The sequence below is a fragment of the Cyprinus carpio genome, chromosome A8 (assembly GCF_018340385.1).
Source record: "Cyprinus carpio isolate SPL01 chromosome A8, ASM1834038v1, whole genome shotgun sequence".
NCBI classification, from domain to species: Eukaryota; Metazoa; Chordata; class Actinopteri; order Cypriniformes; family Cyprinidae; genus Cyprinus; species Cyprinus carpio.
This window is the reverse complement of record NC_056579.1, coordinates 25,827,134-25,846,735: the sequence shown is the minus strand read 5'-3', so window position 1 is coordinate 25,846,735 and position 19,602 is coordinate 25,827,134. Positions and strand designations below refer to the sequence as shown.

The following is a 19,602-nucleotide window of genomic DNA, read 5'->3' as shown; positions in this document are numbered from 1 at the left end:
TGTGTAATACATTATATGTTCACCTGCGAATACAATTAGCTTACCTGCTGTTAACAGGACACTAAAACTAATCACCTATCTGAACGATTGGACTAGTGCTTCTTCCTCAAGAAAGTCATTCCTCATTCCTCATTCTTGAGGAAATGCAGACAATATTATGCCAGAATGGCCGTATTGTTTCCAACTAGGGGTGTGCAATATGACAATTTTTGATCGTGGATGATAAAAATGTCTCCACGATCTGCTTTTGAAGAAATATTGTAGTATCGTGCTACAGCGCACATTCTATCAGTTGCAGTTCTGGCGCCACCGTCATATACTGTACAACACCACATGCATTCACATCAGTGTTGACTCAGCGGTAGAGTTACTCTCACAGGAGTTACGCTCTCATTATTTGCATGTGCTTTTAAATGTTTCATTTGCGCACTGACCCGACCTGTGCTTTTTCTGAGAGCTGCATACACCCGAAACGCGTGCGCTAAAGTCTGTCAAACAGCGCCTGGTTATTGAATTATCTTTTGTGCTAATACTGTCAAAACACACAAGGTTTACACTCAGTTGGTTATATCTAAAATAAAAGTAAACAGTTGAGAGAAAAACGTATACATGCCTGTTTATTAGATGGGTGCAGGTCTTAAAGGGACAGTAGGCCTATTAAACATGAAGTCAACTGTCAAAGGATAGTTCACCCTAAAATTTCATTTCTGTCATTATTTACTCACTGTCACATTGTCCCAAACCTGTTTTAATTTCTTTCTTGTGCTGAACACAAAAGAAGATATTTTGAAGAATGTGGGAAGTCACTGTGGACCAGCAACTGTTTGGTTTTCCACGTTCCTCAGAATAGCGTATATGTTCAGCAGAAGAAAGAAAGTCATTCAGGTTTAAAACAACTTTTGAGTGAGTAAATGGTGGCATAAAAATAAAACACTATGACAGAATTGACAGACAGCTGACAGAATTTTTATTTTTGGATGAACTATTCCTTTAACATTAATAAAACAACAAAACACAAACAGAAAAATCACTCACTGCTCTTGACTGAAGAAATTCAATACAGTTGCTTTAGGAATCCGTTTATAAAGTGTTCAATTTTGTTCATTCAATTTTTTGAATGCTCCTGCTAAATACACCTATTGTACCTGAAAATAAAGCACTGTTTGTTTTATTTGTATATTATGTGTAGTTGTAATGTGTATCTTTGTCATTCTTTTATCTTTGTTATAAAAAAAAAAACAAAGATTTTTATCTTCACCCTCTTTGGCCTAAATATCTGCCATTATTTTTTTTATTTTTTTTACCTTGAAAGGCCTTGTCATTATAATAGGGAATTTAGTTTGGCTGTAATGCTCAGATAACTTGCAAAATAGTAAAACCAACATGACAAAGAATCATGATAAAATCGTAAATAGTGATATTTAAAAAAAAAAAAAAATTGTGATATGATATTTTTTCCATATCGCCCACCCCTATTTTCAACCCACTCTTCATGCCAAACTAGCATGTTTACAACTTCTTCCACCCGTAACGGTAGTACTGCTTGGTCCCTTTGTTGTATCGTCTCAAATGTATAAGCAATTGCACTTATTATGGGCTCAACAATCCTTCCAAGTTTGTCTTCCTCCATTTCAAAACAAGTGTGTGTTAAAAAAGTAAAGAAATGCTTATATTACTTCACTGGCCAACAGAGCAAACCAACCCTGTGACATCACACGCTGTGGTATTGCAATATGGTGGAGCCCTTGCTCCAAAATCTAAAACAAAACATCTTTTTTTCTTTAAAATGCTTACATTAATTATGTTTGTCACATTTTCATTAAAGTGGATAACGGTTTACTAAATAATGTAAATTTGAATGACTGCTTCACTTCCACTTTAAGTATTTAATAATAGAAAATGTTTTCCTAAAACAACATTATAGATATAAGTCAAATATATTGTAAAATAATCTACAGAAATAATTAATAAAGGACTCACATGACAGCTTTAGGATTCTTCAGCATGCAGGCTTTGGGCCCAAATGTGGTGACAGGGCTTGGTCCATGAAGTGACTGTGTCCTCCTTTAAAAGAACAGTAAAATGACAATATAAACTTTTAAGTATATAATGTAGCTGAAAGCGTTGACAACATGCAAAGTCTAGAAATCAAAGAAATCAACAAATCTAGAAAAATGATGCACAGTGACCACATGCATTCAAATGGATAAATATGAGAGGACTATGTCAATGTCTGTGATGCGTTCAACAATGGCTTGTTTGCAAACACGTGATTCTGATGATTTGAGAAATTCAGATGTAGGGCGGGAAGTGAAAAGCAGAATGGATGAGATGGAGGAAAGTCCATATTGTACTGGTTTAGACACTATTACAAGAGAGACGTATAAACAAAAAAAATCACAACTTATGTTAGATGTGATCCTTATGTTATGAAGAGGAGCGATTTTTCAACTAAGTTAAAATACTCGCCTGCCATCGAGGCGGTGGACATAGGTAAAGATATAGTAAAGCTGCTTTGAAACAATCAGTACTGTATAAAGTGTTATGCAAATAAAGGTGACTTGGCTATGGCCCACATTAGCCACAGTGATCAGCTCCCATGACCCCCAAACATACAATGAGACTCTACATCTTGGCATAATGTTAAACAAGTTTGGTAAGAATCACATACATTCCCTTGGAGAAATATTAAAATTTCAGATCCTGCATTTAAAAAATAAATAAATAATTCAAAATGGCCAACTTCCTGGTGGGCTGACTGTAAATTTGAAAGTTGTCAAGATTGTTGAGATGATTGTACCATGTTTGGTTACTAAAAGTAAACCTAACCCAACCACTTTAGTAAAAGGCGGCCCTAAAGAGGTACACTTCCATGCCCATTTCTTAGATAATGTCTAAGATTAACGGCTGTGATTTATTAACTGTGCCGAATTTCATGAAATTTTAACCATGCTAAGAGCCTCAAAAACATCAGAAAGGAGTACTAACATTGGACAGATAAAGATATCAAGAATTCTGTTTTGATATTATTCTGACCAAGTTTAAAGCTATTTGGGTAAACTGTTTGAGTTTGGGTAAACTGTTTGATAACACTGTTTGAGTTATCAATAATGCTATTTAGCATCCTCAGTTGTCTTAGAATAATGTTTACTAAGATTGGTGACAATGACAATAATCCCCAAACAATAAAAAAAAAAAAAATAAAAAAAAATAAAAAAGTCAGCCCAATTCTTTATCATAACTAGAAGTGTTGCTCGTAAATTTTGCTTGATGAGAACTGTATGTGTACCGAGTTATGCACATATATGTGGCAGTATGTACAGTCGTGGCCAAAAGTTTTGAGAATTACATAAATATTAGTTTTCAAAAAGTTTGCTGCTAAACTGCTTTTAGATCTTTGTTTCAGTTGTTTCTGTGATGTACTAAAATATAATTACAAGCACTTCATAAGTTTCAAAGGCTTTTATCGACAATTACATGATATTTATGCAAAGAGTCAGTATTTGCAGTGTTGGCCCTTCTTTTTCAGGACCTCTGCAATTCGACTGGGCATGCTCTCAATCAACTTCTGGGCCCAAATCCTGACTGATAGCAACCCATTCTTTCATAATAACTTCTTGGAGTTTGTCAGAATTAGTGGTTTTTGTTTGTCCACCCGCCTTTTGAGGATTGATCACAAGTTCTCAATGGGATTAAGATCTGGGGAGTTTCCAGGCCATGGGCCCAAAATTTCAACATTCTGGTCCCCGAGCCACTTAGTTATCACTTTTGCCTTATGGCACGGTGCTCCATCGTGCTGGAAAATGCATTGTTCTTCACCAAACTGTTGTTGGATTGTGGGAAGAAGTTGCTTGGTACCATTCTTTATTCATGGCTGTGTTTTTGGGCAGAATTGTGAGTGAGCCCACTCCCTTGGATGAGAAGCAACCCCACACATGAATGATGTCAGGATGCTTTACTGTTGGCATGACACAGGACTGATGGTAGCTCTCACCTTTTCTTCTCCGGACAAGCCTTGTTCCAGATGCCCCAAACAATCGGAAAGGGGCTTCATCGGAGAATATGACTTTTCCCCAGTCCTCAGCAGTCCATTCACTATACTTTCTGCAGAAGATCAATCTGTCCCTGATGTTTTTTTTGGAGAGAAGTGGCTTCTTTGCTGCCCTTCTTGACACCAGGCCATCTTCCAAAAGTCTTCGCCTCACTGTGCGTGCAGATGCGCTCACACCTGCCTGCTGCCATTCCTGAGCAAGCTCTGCACTGGTGGCACTCCGATCCCGCAGCTGAATCCTCTTTAGGAGACGATCCTGGCGCTTGCTGGACTTTCTTGGATGCCCTGAAGCCTTCTTTACAAGAATTGAACCTCTTTCCTTGAAGTTCTTGATTAACCTATAAATTGTTGATTTAGGTGCAATCTTAGTAGCCACAATATCCTTGCCTGTGAAGCCATTTTTATGCAACACAATGATGGCTGCACGCGTTTCTTTGCAGGTTAACAATGGAAGAACAATGATTTCAAGCATCACCCTCCTTTTAACATGTCAAGTCTGCCATTCTAACCCAGTCAGCCTGACATAATGATCTCCAGCCTTGTGCTCATCAACATTCTCACCTGAGTTAACAAGATGATTACTGAAATGATCTCAGAAGGTCCTTTAATGATAGCAATGAAATGCAGTGAAAAGCAGCATTTTTTGGGATTAAGTTAATTTTCATGGCAAAGAAGGACTATGCAATTAATCTGATCACTCTTCATAACATTCTGGAGTTTATGCAAATTGCTATTATAAAAACTTAAGCAGCAACTTTTCCAATTTACAATATTTATGTAATTCTCAAAACTTTTGGCCACGACTGTACAATATATGCAAGGATTAAAGGCACAATATGTAAGATTTATTTTATTAAAATATACAAAAACTACAAGGACAGTGTTACATATTTTTCTGACTTGTGTACTTACACTATCCCAAATGTTTCGAAGAATGTTTAAATCCAGAGAAACAGGCAATTTTAACTAGTGGCACGGACCGTGTCCATAGTGTCATTGTGTCGCCTGCCAATGACATCATACACTCTCGATTTCCTGTTTTGTTTTGTAGAAAACATGGAAACACCAAAGACACTTTAATATGTTATGCATTTTACTAAACAGGTGATGACTGCACAGAGTAGCATTATAACAGAACTTTCAAATGTGTCTAGTATGATAAAACAGCGCTGCCCATACACTCACGACCGGAAGGAGCGGAAGCGTAATAAAAGCTCCGCTGCTTTCGTGCCGTGTGTCAGGCTCGTTCAGCGGCCTCGATTCCCTAAATAACTGCTTTCTATTTTGAATATATTTCAAAATTTAATTTTTTCCTGTTATCACATCCATGAACATGATTTCTGCCCGAGTCCTGTTGTATTGCATCGGCTGGGGGATGAAGACGACAACTCCCATGATTCCACATTCAGTCACGCCGTCATCAAACTACGCCTTTGTTTCTTTAGAATACGCAACCCTCTAGAGGCGAAAACTTACATATTGTGCCTTTAAGAATTAATATTATGACTATTTTTTTACTATTTTAAATAACTGCTTTCTATTTTGAATATATTTCAAAATTTAATTTTTTCCTGTGATCAAAGCTAAATTTTCAGCATCATTACTCCAGTCTTACTCCAAGTGTAACAATATACACTATAACATTTAAAAGCTGGGAGTCAGTATATATAGAAATTAAAACTTTTATTTAGCACAAGTGATAATAAATACAATAATCATGTTACAAATGATGCTGTTCTTTCAATTAATAAAATATAATATAATAATAACAATAAATGTTTTGTTTTTTTTGAGTAGCAAATCAGAATATTAGAATGATTTCCGAAGGATCGTGTGACTGGAGTAATGATACTAAAAATTCAGCTTTGAAAGTCAGCTTTGATCGTTCCTAATAAACTGTTTAAACGCACTCACAAGTGCAATATAATTAAATATATTCTAAATAAACTACAAACATAAAAATATATATATTTATTTTGTCCTCACATTCTTTATTGTAACTCATCCCTCTCAGTCACACACCTGGCTGAAAGGCTCATTATGCAGCTCATTATGCTGGCCTTTGTCTTCTCAGGTGTGAATCACACAAATATTCACGGTCAGTCACACCTACTCGCATATGACCTTCGAAACAAGAATTGTCTTCGAAAATTTAAATCAATCCATTGTTTTCTGTGAGTGAGTAAACAAGATGATTTTCACATCATTTTGAAGCAAAATTTCTAGGCTGCAAGGTCTATGTTTGACAGTCTTGTGAACAAATGTTCTCTAGGTGTTTTATGACCTTATTTCAGTGACTTCAAAATTTTAGTTTTTCACTAACCACACATAAACGTTGTTTTCTCAAAAACACAACCATGCACATACATGCTATTTACATATTATTGTAGCCCAGTTTGTACTGATTACAGTGTTATTATACTTTAGCCATGTATATGTTTATAAACAACTGAAAAAAACACAAAAGTCAAGGGATGTCAAAACTTCTCCAGGCACCAAAAACCCCAGAGGGTTAAGACTGGTTTTATGGTCCAGGGTCACATTTGCTCTCTTTCAGTACAATGCAAGTGTTATAATTAGTAACTTAAACTGTTTTTATTAAATTCATGTTAAAAACAAAGTCAGTCACATTAAATATTTATTTAATATTTAATACGGTTTTATGCATAGTTAATAGATTACACTAAAATTAAGCTACTTTGCCCATTGCCCATTATAGATCAACTAACATGAGCTATAAAGGTGCAAAAGGCATTTAGTTACACATATTTGAGAATCGAGATACTTCATGATACATTTAACATATTCGAATAATAAAAGGAAACATGAAATAAAACATAAGCACCCCCCTTACTCGTGCCCCCTCAAAAATAATAAGTGCATGACGCCCCTGGCTGAATCAACAATGAACTGCCTGTAACTGAATAACTGACTGATAATATTGTCCTCCTGCATTATTGACACGCTATTTTCCTGTTTAACACTGTAAAGCTGCTTTGACACAATCTATAGTAGATAAAGCACTATATAAACCAAGGTGACTTAAATTGACACATCTGAGTGATAGATAAACCACAGTTTATCATTCAGTTTAATAGCATCAAGTTTAAGAGGGTAAATTGTATCATTCAGCTGTACTGTGCGCATGCATTTCAGATACTTACATAATGTTATTGCTTTGTCCATGCAATAAATGCACGTCCCTGAAGAAAGAGGATTTTCCTTCAACCATTCAAGTAATGTCAATTGTATGACCCATTTCAAGGGCGGACAAAATTACATTTTAAAATCAGTTCAAGCTATTAGAAATTTACCCTCATACTTACAAGTAACATTTCATATTATGAGATTATTTATTTCTGTAACTTTTCTTGCTCTGAAAATAAAATTTTTACCCTATATTACTATAAACATTCATCCTAAAACGGCAGTATTTTATTGTGTAGAATCTAAATTCCATGCAATAAAAGCCATATTTCAGCAGTAGTGGCCACACAATGCGTTAGAAGCTTTATCAATGGTTTGAGTGGTTTGACTCAAGACTATAGCACTTATTGTGAGAGAGCTGTCATCATCTGCTGTCCTGAGGAGGGAACAATCATGAGCTGCTCAGAAAATGTGTTCAACCTAAAACTTTAATCAAAGAAAACATTACATATATAACAATTATACAAAAAAAATAATAGACATAACATCGTTATTTAACCTAAATCTGTAATTACAGTTAATTTTAGTTTTATAATTCATATACATATCATTTAATATTTAGTTATATAATAATAATAATCATACACAATTTGATATAATAATAACCCAATATGAAGCAAAAACAGAATGTCCTGACAAGCTTTGTGAAATTATACCACGTAAACTTTTCAGAAGACAGTCAGCTTCCCTCAGAAATACATTCATTTAACCCCTCCCCCTCCCCCAAATCAATATTAAGGATTTTCTTATAATAGTTTGTGCATCATGAACAGTGAGTGATCTGCCTGCTACAGTATTTTTCTCTGTGCGTCCGTCTTCAGCGTCTCTGGCCTGTGTTAACGGGTGTTAATAGACTTCATATTAACACATAAATGACATTGTGCAAGTGACAAGAGTTGCAATAAGGCAAAAAATGATCCGATCACGTAAAGGCCAAAGTATTTTTCATCCGTCCGTGCAGCGTCTGCATTACGTTATTTTCATCATCAAGAGGGACAGTCGCGCAGCCCGTGGTTTTGCGCATGTGAGCTCATCTGTCCGCGCTTATCTGCGGTTGATATACTTTTGAAAGCGCTGCGGACGCGGCTGTGCGCGAGACGGAAAGGAATGCTGAATGTGAAGTGTACCCGGGCCTTAAGGTCGGCCATCCTACACACACATGACTGAGCGCTCGCTCACACCAACAGGAGGAGGAGGGTTCAGTGTTACTCTCTACACTGCACTCAGCCTGAGGGATTCCTGCTCTTTCAGTCTTTGAGAAGACCTGGCAGAAAACAGCCCATACCGCAGGAAATGGAAAATATTAGTGGTTTTGAAACTGTGACATTTTTAAATCGCGGTATACCTTGAAACCGGTAATCGGCCCATGCCTATGGCAGATAGTCTTTTCTTCATTCCATGATATATACAGTGGGTACGAAAAGTATTCAGACCCCCTTAAATTTTTCACTCTTAGTTATATTGCAGCCATTTGCTAAAATCATTTAAGTTCATTTTTTTTTCTTCATTAATGTACACACAGCACCCCATAATGACAGAAAAACACAGAATTGTTGACATTTTTGCACATTTATTAAAAAAAAACCCTGAAATATCACATGGTCCTAAGTATTCAGACCCTTTGCTCAGTATTTAGTAGAAGCACCCTTTTGATCTAATACAGCCATGAGACTTTTTGGGAAAGATGCAACAAGTTTTTTACACCTGGATTTGGGGTCCTCTGCCATTCCTCCTTGCAGATCCTCTCCAGTTCTCTCAGGTTGGACTGGTACAATGGTCTCAACCTTACAAAAGTAGACTAAAAGATAATACAGATCCTAAGACTCAAGAGATATTTTGATTACTGTAATGGGAGTGTCCTTTTCCAGGGTCTTCCATGTAAATTACCTTCTGTTCCCTTTGAGGTGTAAACTACCCTGGTCTGGTACCTGATTTAATGCAAATTCCAATTGTTTGTTCATGCCTCCACATGGGGATGTTTTATCTTGTTGTTGTATTTAAAGGATTGCAGCAAAAGGATCAGGGCGAAAGTAGTGTGTTGAGTGTCTCTTCATTTTCTAAGGTCAGGTATGCATATTTTACTTTTAGATGCATCTTTGAGAATTTGATGTTTTGTTTTGTATTGATATGATTTGATATGTTTGAATTGGATATGTAATTGGCAGAATACATATTTACCTGACTGATAATAAATTGTTACATTTGATTTTATTTTACTCTGTAATTATTGACTCTAGTAGATTACGTTGAATCCTTGTTAGCGACAGGAGCACCTGAATGAATGAGTTAATATAAAATAAAGAGTTTAACTAGAATAATCAAATGTCAGAAGAATAGACCTACTAATTAAGAAAAGACGTACAACCAATTTGGATTCCAACCTAAATTCGAGGTCATAATAAAATGGAGTCAGATTAAATAAAATGGAGTCAGATTTGAGTTTAACCTAAAATGAATAACTCTACACGCTGAAAAGACCAAACAAGCAGGAAACCTTCAGCCAGCACCGGATACCTTCCTTGGACCGAATGCATGGACCTTACAAAGAAAACTAGGAGAACTGAATATAATAATTTTCATATATGATAAATTACTTGCCCTCAGAGCGAGCAGACAAAACACAATAAATGATGTCATTGCTTTCGGAGGCGGATGCATGCTGCTGTTTGGGAACGCAGTCGTGTAGGACATTATACAGAAATACGTAGATGACAGACTTTGCTCAGGCATTTCAGAACGACCATAACAACATTTCAGATGCTTTGGAACGAGATCATGCAGTCCGCAAGTTATCCCGCCTCATAGCGCAAAGTCAAATATTTTTTTATATGCGCTTAGAGGAATTTATTCGCAAAATGCATTTCCATCTCCCATTATTCGCATGAATCCTTTTTCGCCAAGTCAAAAACCACCTCAAGCGAGCGCAAAAACTTTTTTGCGAATTAAGGGATTTTTTATTAGAAATTTGGCAACATATTCCTGCACTTGAAAAAATTTAGAGATAATGAAAAGCAAGCCAACAGAATTTCGGAAAGTGCCTGGACATCACACAGCACCACCGAAGTAGGTCTTCGAGGAATAGACGGCGTGGACGGGATCGCAGCGGCGGCAGGCTGTAGTGAATGACATTAGCTGGCTTTAGCTAGTCTCTAATCTAGACAGCTACATGCCTGTAATGAATATGATTATGCATCGCTCCAGTAGAGTTATTGTAAGCCAATTTGACATCACACAGTTCACACAAAAACTTTTCAGTTTTCTTCTAATTCAAAATAATCCCACACCTTGCTCGTCTTTCACGTGGTCAATTTTGAGCTCGCCACAACTGACATGATGAAAACTCATGCGAGGCATGAGGTAAAAATGTAGTTTACGTCCTGAAACACTTTTAAAAAATAATGTATTATTTTTCAAATGTTTTATTTTAACTTGTTATTTAAAATGTTTTAAATGTAACAATGGGAATTTGATAGTAGCATAAAATGATGGTAATTTGAATGATAATCATATACCCTTTTTTTTCTGTCGTGTAATCGACTATTGTTTTCAGTGTCGACTAGTAGGAGCTGTACCGTTTAGTCGACTAGTCGACTAGACCCGCACATCCCTAAAATATACACTGCCAATCTCCATGCATACCCCGAATCAAAAAACTTGACACATTAACACAAACATTACCAACAAGAACAAGATCACCTAAGTATTTCTTGCGCAAATCCTCATATAAAGAGCAATCATACAAAAAATGCTTCTCATCTTCTATCACAGAAATATTTGATGTTAACTTACAAGAACTACAGATTCTCTGTATTTGCTATTGGTGTATTACTCCATCTGCCTGTTTCTATAGCAAGATGATGACTTGAACATCTAAAAAGGAACAATAATCGATTCGTACAAGTTGCATGTTAGACATGGACGCACTGTAGCTCTCTTGTATCAACAAAGACTTGCACTGTGAATATATATTTAACTATTTATTTTCCAAAACTGCTGTATACCATGCCTCATGTGCTTTTTATTTTAATCGTTGGTTAAGAATAGCTGTAAATGTTCTTATATTACCTATACTTTGAGCTTCCCAGGCACTAGAAAAAACATAAAAAAATATAGCAGAACTCTAATACAAGTAACCCGTGTTTTTCTACCTACTTCATTCAATTGATAAAACATATTATAACATTTTTTTGGATAATGATAATTGGACATAGACACCAGTTTTATCCAATACAAGATACATCTTTTCATATAAAAAGTGGACAATACAAATCTACCCAGATCACCCAAGACAGCCACATTGCTCACACTTGATACGCAGGAGTTTTTTTACAAAAAGATACATGAACATTTTCAATACACTCCACTGGTTCAAAACCCCGTATCTCAGATCCATAATAAAGTATAGGTGCAACCATGCGATCAAACAAATACAAAGATTAATTGCAGCTAATTTTAAGCATTGCTTTCTTGCCTTGGCTTGCTAAAAGTTGTTGGGTTTTCCACCATGACAATTTTGGTGTAAACCACATACCAAGATATTTGTAACAATTAACCACTTCAATCTGTTCACCAGCAAAATATAATTTTTCATCTTTATTTAGAAAGCCCTCTCTTCTAAAAAACATAATTTTCATTTTACTCAAACTCACTCTCATACCATAAAGATTACAAAAAATGTTCAGCTGTTCAATCTGTTTCTGTAACCCTCCAATTGTATCTGCTATATTAGCCATATCATCAGCATATAACAAGGTCTGTACTTCTGTCATACTTTCAATCTGAATACCTTTACAATTATTCTTCAACATTGTTATATATTCATTTAAGATTAAACAAAAGCGGACTCACCATGCAGCCCTGTCTTACACCAATGGTGCAGCTAAAATACTCTGTTAGACCATCGGTTCCTTTGACACATGATTTAAGTTCAGAATACATAGATCTCCATACACTAAAAACTTTTCCACCAATGCCATTCTTAATGAGAGTGAAATACAAATGATTATGTTGGACACTGTCAAAAGCTTTAGAGAAATCAATAAATATACAATACATCCTTCCTTTTTGCTTTGTAATATATTTCTGAACCACTGTAAAATAAAAATATTATCTATTGTAGAATAACCTGACCTATACCTTGCTTGTTCTTCATAAAACATATTATTTACTTCTACATAAGACACTAATCTCCCGTTCAAGACCTTTGTAAAAAATTAACCAAGCACATTAAGCAATGAGGTCCCCCTATAATTTCCTACATCGTTTTTATCACCACTCTTGTATAGCGGACAAATCACAGCCTCACACCAGATCTCTGGAAAGTCCCCTGTCTCTAATATTTTGTTATATAAAGAGAGCATTATAGGACATAACATACAGTACAGACCAAAAGTTTGGAAACATTACTATTTTTAATGTTTTTGAAAGAAGTTTCTTCTGCTCATCAAGCCTGCATTTATTTGATCAAAAATACAGAAAAAACAGTAATATTGTGAAATATAAATAAAATAATAGTTTTCTATTTGAATATACTTTAAAAAAATAATTTATTCCTGTGATGAAAAGCTGAATTTTCAGCATCATTACTCCAGCCTTCAGTGTCACATGTAACATCCAGTCTATCACATGATCATTTAGAAAATCATTCTAATATTCTGATTTATTATGAGTGTTGGAAAACAGTTCTGCTGTCTAATATATTTGATGAATAAAAGGTTAAAAAGAACTGCATTTATTCAAAATAAAAAATAAAAATTCTAATAATATATATTCTAATAATATATTTTTCTTTACTATCACTTTTTATCAATTTAACACATCCTTGCTGAATAAAAGTATTTATTTTATTTAAAAAAAGAAAGAAAAAACAAATTACTGACCCCAAATTACTGACCAGTAGTGTATATTGTTATTACAAAATATTAATATTTTAAAAACATAGCTTCTTTTTTTTTTTTTTTTTTTTTTTACTTATTTTATTCACCAAAGTATCCTAAAAAGTATCACATGTTCTGAAAAAATATTAAGCAGCAGAACTGTTTCCAACTTTGATAATGAATCATCATATTAGAATGATTTCTAAAGGATCATGTTATAATGATCCTAAAAATTCAGCTTTGCATCACAGAAATAAATGATAATTTAAAGTATAATAAATTTTAAAACAATTATTTTAAATTGTAATAATATATCACAATATTACATTTTTTTCTGTATTTTTGATCAAATAAATGCAGGCTTGATGAGCAGAAGAAACTTCTTTCAAAAACATTAAAAATAGTAATGTTTCCAAACTTTTGGTCTGTACTGTATGTGATGCTGCTTTCAGCATAATAATAATGCCATCTGGTCCAGGCGCCTTTCCATTACTCATTGACATAATAGCTTTAAAGATCTCATTATAAGTAATACTACAAATCTAAAATTTAATCTTCATTTAAAAATACAACTTCATAATTATTCAAATAATCTGTGACAAAGTTTTCAAAATCAGCATCTATATAAAATTTTGAATCAGATAATAACTTTATTAAATATTCTAGCCACTTATCATTTGCAATATTATTACTGTATATTATTAGACCTTCCATAACTTTTAATTTTCTTCCACAACTGCTGTTTTCATATTTTCCTGTAGTATATTACCTAAAACATTTCAATTATGTTTGTTTCTCAGGAATATACAGATTTCTGTTTCAGTAAACAATTGTTCATCCCACCACTGTGGTTGTTTACCTTTAAATATGGGCTTTTTTACAGAAATCTGCCTGCTTCATGTAAACAATTTGTCAAAATCTTAGCTATAATTGTGGATGCTTCTAAACAATGCAGTAGAAAAACCTCCTAATTTGTAAAGTTTCCATTTAGTAAATAAGATAATCTTTGCAAAAACTGCCTTTCACCATTAGTTCCCCATTTAAATCTTGTCCAGGGTCTTACATAACTGGGATTTTTTGGCATTTTTGTCCTTGATTCAACACTGCTTAACCTCATGGTGTATAATAATGGGAAGTGATCAGAAATGTCTACATATACAATCTCAAAATCTTTAACATGTGTAAAGAGTTCACTGGATATAATAAAATAATCAATCACTCTGGATCCAGCTGTTGATATAAATGTAAACTCTCCATCAGTATCTTTCCCAGTTCTTCCATTACAAAATAAATATTTAAATTACGACACATATCAGAAAATGTGAAGAAAAGTGAAAATGTGTTGAGAGTTATGGATAGAACGGAAAGGACTAACACCTTCTCAGCTGAAACACATATTAACAGACAAGATTAAAGCCACTTGTTTACACTATCTTTAATTGAGTCTAAGTCTAACTTTAGTCTTTACCTTGACAGAGAGAGTCTTGTTTTACCTGAACTTGGCAGAGCTGGGTGCTGATGGCATGGACATACTCCTGGCTTTAGTTCTGTTCCGGAACACTTTTCCACGTAAAGGCTCCTCACTACAATCACAGGCTGAGCAACAGTAGGAAAAAGGCTCTGAGCTTGCATCGGACTTTAGCGTCAACTTAGACTCTACAGAATCCTCCATCTGGATGCAAAAGATGGAACAAAACAGCAATATACTGTATGAGTGTGAGTTCACAAACAGATTGGATACACACAGTAAGATACAGGCTGTCAAGTTTTTTTCTTATGCCTAACATGCAACATGCCGTGTTCAGGTAGAGTTGGGAAAATCACACATAACAGAGAGAAACAATATATATAATGTATAACCTCCACCTGTTTAAACTTTGTTCTACATACCCTTAACAAAAAGTCAAATTAAGTTTTCATTTAATTTTTTATGAGCTGGGAATGCTTCAATTTCCCTTCAATCGATTCAATTTACTGAATTCTTCAATTCCCCTCAAATCTACTAAATTTTACCGATCCACCGTTGTTTTTCACTGACACAAAGGTTCTAAATGGTTTCGATCCACCCATGTTCAAGGAGTGTATAAAACAAATAACATGACGGTACAGAAGAGCTGACACACTATAAGGGATTAGTTAAATAACTATATTTTTTTTTTTTTTTTTTTTTTTAAGGGATTAGTTAAATAACTATATTTATGTACTTTTTACTTTTTTATTAACATGAAAATTAAAAGCAATGAAAGAAACTGAACCACAAGCAACATTTGTAAAAAATTAAGTTGAAATTAAATGTCAATAAGCGGTCCCCGCTACTTCTTGAAACAAAGTGATGTAAAAAAACAAACGAGGAATCTGTAGAGCGAGCATTTATTGCTACAAAAAGCATGAAATGTTACACTGACTGTTACTTGTTTATAAGCTTGTAGCATTTTTGTCGCGATCCGAGTAAAAGATAATGCATGCACCTGCTATGGCCACAGTCCTGAGCGCGTCATAATACGCTATCGTTATAAACACATAGTTTTACAGAAAACGTTATGAAATAAAAAGCATAGGTTAAGTGCGTTAGCCGCTAATGTGCCAGCCGAGTACGTTACAAGTACCTCAATCAAGCTTGATCCCGATCCTTTCAAACAAACTAGATATTTAGCCCACCGTGTGGCTAGCAATGCAGCAGGCGTTATCCCCTTTGACTCTGAATGTAGGATATAAGTACTTCCATTGCTATATGTTTCGAGACGGAGACAGGGCTAACCGGTTAAACAGTCTCTGTTCAGCTGTCATCTGTACACGATCGGAACACTTCCTCGAGACGACGTCAAAACTGCGCCCATTGGATTATTCAGAAAGGCGGGTCTTGCTTTGAGTAATGAATATTCATTACTTAAAGCGTCCTTCGCCAAGCATAATTATTGGCACAGTGAGCAAAGAGATTCAAAATATCTCTCACATTATTATGATAGAGTTTGAAATACCAAACACAGAACCAACCAGGTAGAATAGGCCAATAGTATGTACCTGCCAAACCTGTCGATCAGGGCACCCCAATCAGAAAGTGGCAGCAGTGGTCGCAACCAATCGTCATTAAAAAGGAAGGAGGATGAGGATCTCAAAGATCTGAAGGACCAACCCCTTCACCCCCGGGATGCGATTTTAACCCTTTAACTGTCACCCCCCATTTTTTAAAACAGGCATTAAAGTGCACTATCCAAACTTAAATTGTTGTAATTTATGAACACTTTGGAATATAGACCTAAGGTTGGTCTCTTTTTAAAGAAGAAAATTAGCAGATTTTGGCAAAGTGGAATTTTTGGAGTTAAAGTATCAAAAAGTTATAGAAGTTTAAATGTACTGTAAATAAAATGTGCTATATTAATTTTATTTAATTTTATTTATTATAAATATTTTACATAACAGGTTTTACTCTAAAATTGGTGTAAAATTAAAGTCTTGTGTCTAAATAAGTTATGTTCATAATTTGAAGTTGATATGGAAAAAATTGAGGTTCCTGTGAGATTTTATTTAGGGCGTCATACCACAAACAGCCACTGGGAGCCATCAAAACTCCTTTGAATTTTGTTTAATGAATTTTTCTATAGATTTCTCTGTCAATTTTACTTCTATCTCAAAATAACCACCAAATATTGAATCCTGAGGCTCAGACCTTTCCAATGATGTGTTTGTTGCCAAGATTATAAAAAGTTTTGATTGTAAAAGACAGTAATGCATTTTGTAATATGACACTTGACACTGCCCACTAAGGGGGAGGAGACCGCCATAAGATTTTAAAGTACCATTTCCATGGTAAGGCATTGTCCGATTTCAAAATGGTTTTGAATCTTGGGCTTCTAAGCTTTCAAATGATATATAATTTATGATGATTACTAAAAGATTTTATAGAGAAAAAGGAAGGTGACTGTTAAGGGGTTAAATGCATAAAGCAATCTAAACCAAATGCGATTTGAACCGAGATGGACCCTGGATCTGAATTGTGTCACCTCATATTCAATTTAACATTTGACCCCCACCAACAGGGGCGCAATTATTGGGCGTTTTTGTTATTGTTTTAATTGTTTTTGACTCATGTAACTTTGCATTTTAATTGGCTAAATTATATTGTATAAAGACAAGTACACAATAATAAATGAACAAATGACCATGATCATGGTAATCAATTTTATCACAGTATTGTTATGTTCAGAAAGTGCTCATACACACAATGAAATCATAAATTTTATGTTGAAAACCAACAAACAACAAATAAAAGTAGCACTTATTGTTTACATAAACATTAAAAATATTAAGTCAAGTCACCTTTATTTGTATAGCGCTTTATACACTAGGCCTACTGATTGTGTCAAAGCAGCTTTACAGAATCAAACAGGAAAATAGTTTGTCAATAATGCAAGAAGACAATAACAAAGAGTCCTTTTTCCAGATAAAGTCAGTTCATTGAAAAACACTTGGGAGAAACCAGGCTCAGTCGGGGGCTAGTTCTCCTCTGGCCAGACGAAACCAGCATGGCATGGCTTAATTCCAGGCTGCAAGACAGGTCAGATTGTCTGGTTCCCGTGGTTTTGTGCCCCATGGTCATCAAGGTGATGAGGTCTTTACAGGGGATCTGTCTCTGTGGCGCATCTAGTTGACGTTGTCTCGGCTGACATTCAGGGCTGTAGAGGTTGTCTCTATGTCTGGACTGGATCTGGGTGGCTACAGTGACCATCTGGATACAGACTGGATCCGTATGGCTACGGTGACCTCGGAATAAGAATGAACAAGACTAATATTAATTAATTTTAAAAACGATGGCCGGATTTTATAAAAACAAAAAAATCTTGGTTGGGTGACTTACAACAACATGTTCAAAAAAAATAATAATTTATAAGAGGTTATAAAAAAAAAAAAAAAAAAAAAAATTATAAGAGGTTATAAACCTCCGTTCAGTCTTTAACTCATTTTAAAGAAAAGGATCAAAATCATTAATTATAGGCATTTATATTTTCCACAAACAATTCTACATAGGCTACCTTATTATCCAAAGTGTTGAGATTTTTAGAATACACAGCCTGTTTTCAGTCTACCAGTTTTTAACAACAACAAAAAAATGACAGATTTACCACAAAAGTTAGATGAAAAATCTGCATTGGTCTGAACAAAAAAGGCAGACTGGATGGAACAACAGAAATAGAGATGTTTCCCCGCTGCCGACAGTAACAGAATGGGCAGTCCACCAGTAAATTCTGTTAATTCTGTTACTTAAACGTTCAACTCTGTTTATGTTTTCAAGAAAAAAAAAATGAAACTGTTGTTTAAAACATCATAATATTGATGTATTTTGAACCCTTATGATATTTCAACAAAAAAATTTTGTTACTGGATATTTTATATAATACATTTTTAGATTTAAAATATTTGCTCCAAATGGATGGTTCTGTGAAGACAGTTTTTTTTTATTTTTTTTTTATTTTTTTTTAAGGTATACATCAGTTACATTTGTTGGAATGTAAGGACTGTTTGTCTAATGAAACAAGAAGGATTTTTCCTTTTATGATTTGTTTTTAACAAAAAACACTACAAAAAAATAATACAACAAAGAAAAAAAATAAAAAAATAAATAGTTTTCGTTAAAAGTAATAAAAAAAATCAGTTGGCAAAAATATTTGAAAAATAATTCAATTCTCACACACACAAAACACACAAAAATAATTCACATTCACACACACAAGCACTGAATTATGAAAATTAAATAATCATCTAGAAAGATTTTTGTTAGTGAACGTTTTTTTTTTTTTTTTTTTTGCTCTTTGTGTAATCTCCAATTATAGAATACAATAACACACACACACACACAGACGCACGCACCACATGAATTAGGCTAATCATAAATATTTTTTGACCATTTTTTTCAAACTAAAATATAAATGAATAAATAATAAATAATTTCAAAATAAACACAATTAAAATAAACACTATACTATATTATATATATATATATATATATATATATATATATATATATATATATATATATATTATAGTATTAGTGTTTTATTTTTTTTGTATTTTGAATTATTTATTATTATTTATTCATATATATATATTATTATTATTACATTTATTTAACCAGAAAAAAACTCACTGAGATTAAAATCTCTTTTCCAGGAGTGTCCTGGCCCAGATAGACAGCCAAGTTTGCATATATAAATAAACAACATAGTTACAACAATAGATATGTATATATGTCTATGGTTACAACATACATTACATAACCAAACCTATAACTGGTTAAAAACAATTGCACTAGATTACATAATAAAAACTTTGAGAAGAAAAAAAAAGGTTTTGTAACTTCATCTCCTTTTGGAAGAGATTCCAATCTAAAGGTTTTACCAAGCTCAGTTCTGACAAGGGGCACACAAAGATTATAATTATATATTTTATTATTCGCCTACATGTCCTATGATC

The 19,602-nt window shown here is 34.2% G+C and overlaps 1 protein-coding gene across 7 annotated transcripts in view; it reads right to left on the bottom strand.

Moving 5' to 3' along the window:
* nadka (NAD kinase a) overlaps positions 1–16,237 on the bottom strand; it is a 77,631-nt gene extending 61,394 nt beyond the window's left edge. Inside the window, exons 1-3 of one of the 7 annotated variants that reach the window (XM_042762958.1) lie at positions 16,156–16,237; positions 14,603–14,806; positions 1,981–2,064 (exon numbers count right to left, since the gene is read on the bottom strand). In XM_042762958.1, coding sequence (XP_042618892.1) covers positions 1,981–2,064; positions 14,603–14,766 — 248 coding nt within the window. In that variant the 5' untranslated portion in view covers positions 14,767–14,806; positions 16,156–16,237. Of the gene's footprint in view, positions 1–1,980; positions 2,065–14,602; positions 14,807–15,740; positions 16,052–16,155 lie in introns of those variants that run through there. The other 6 variants (XM_042762955.1, XM_042762957.1, XM_042762959.1 and 3 more) reach the window with 6 other exon arrangements.
* Between the last annotated feature and the right edge of the window lie 3,365 nt (positions 16,238–19,602).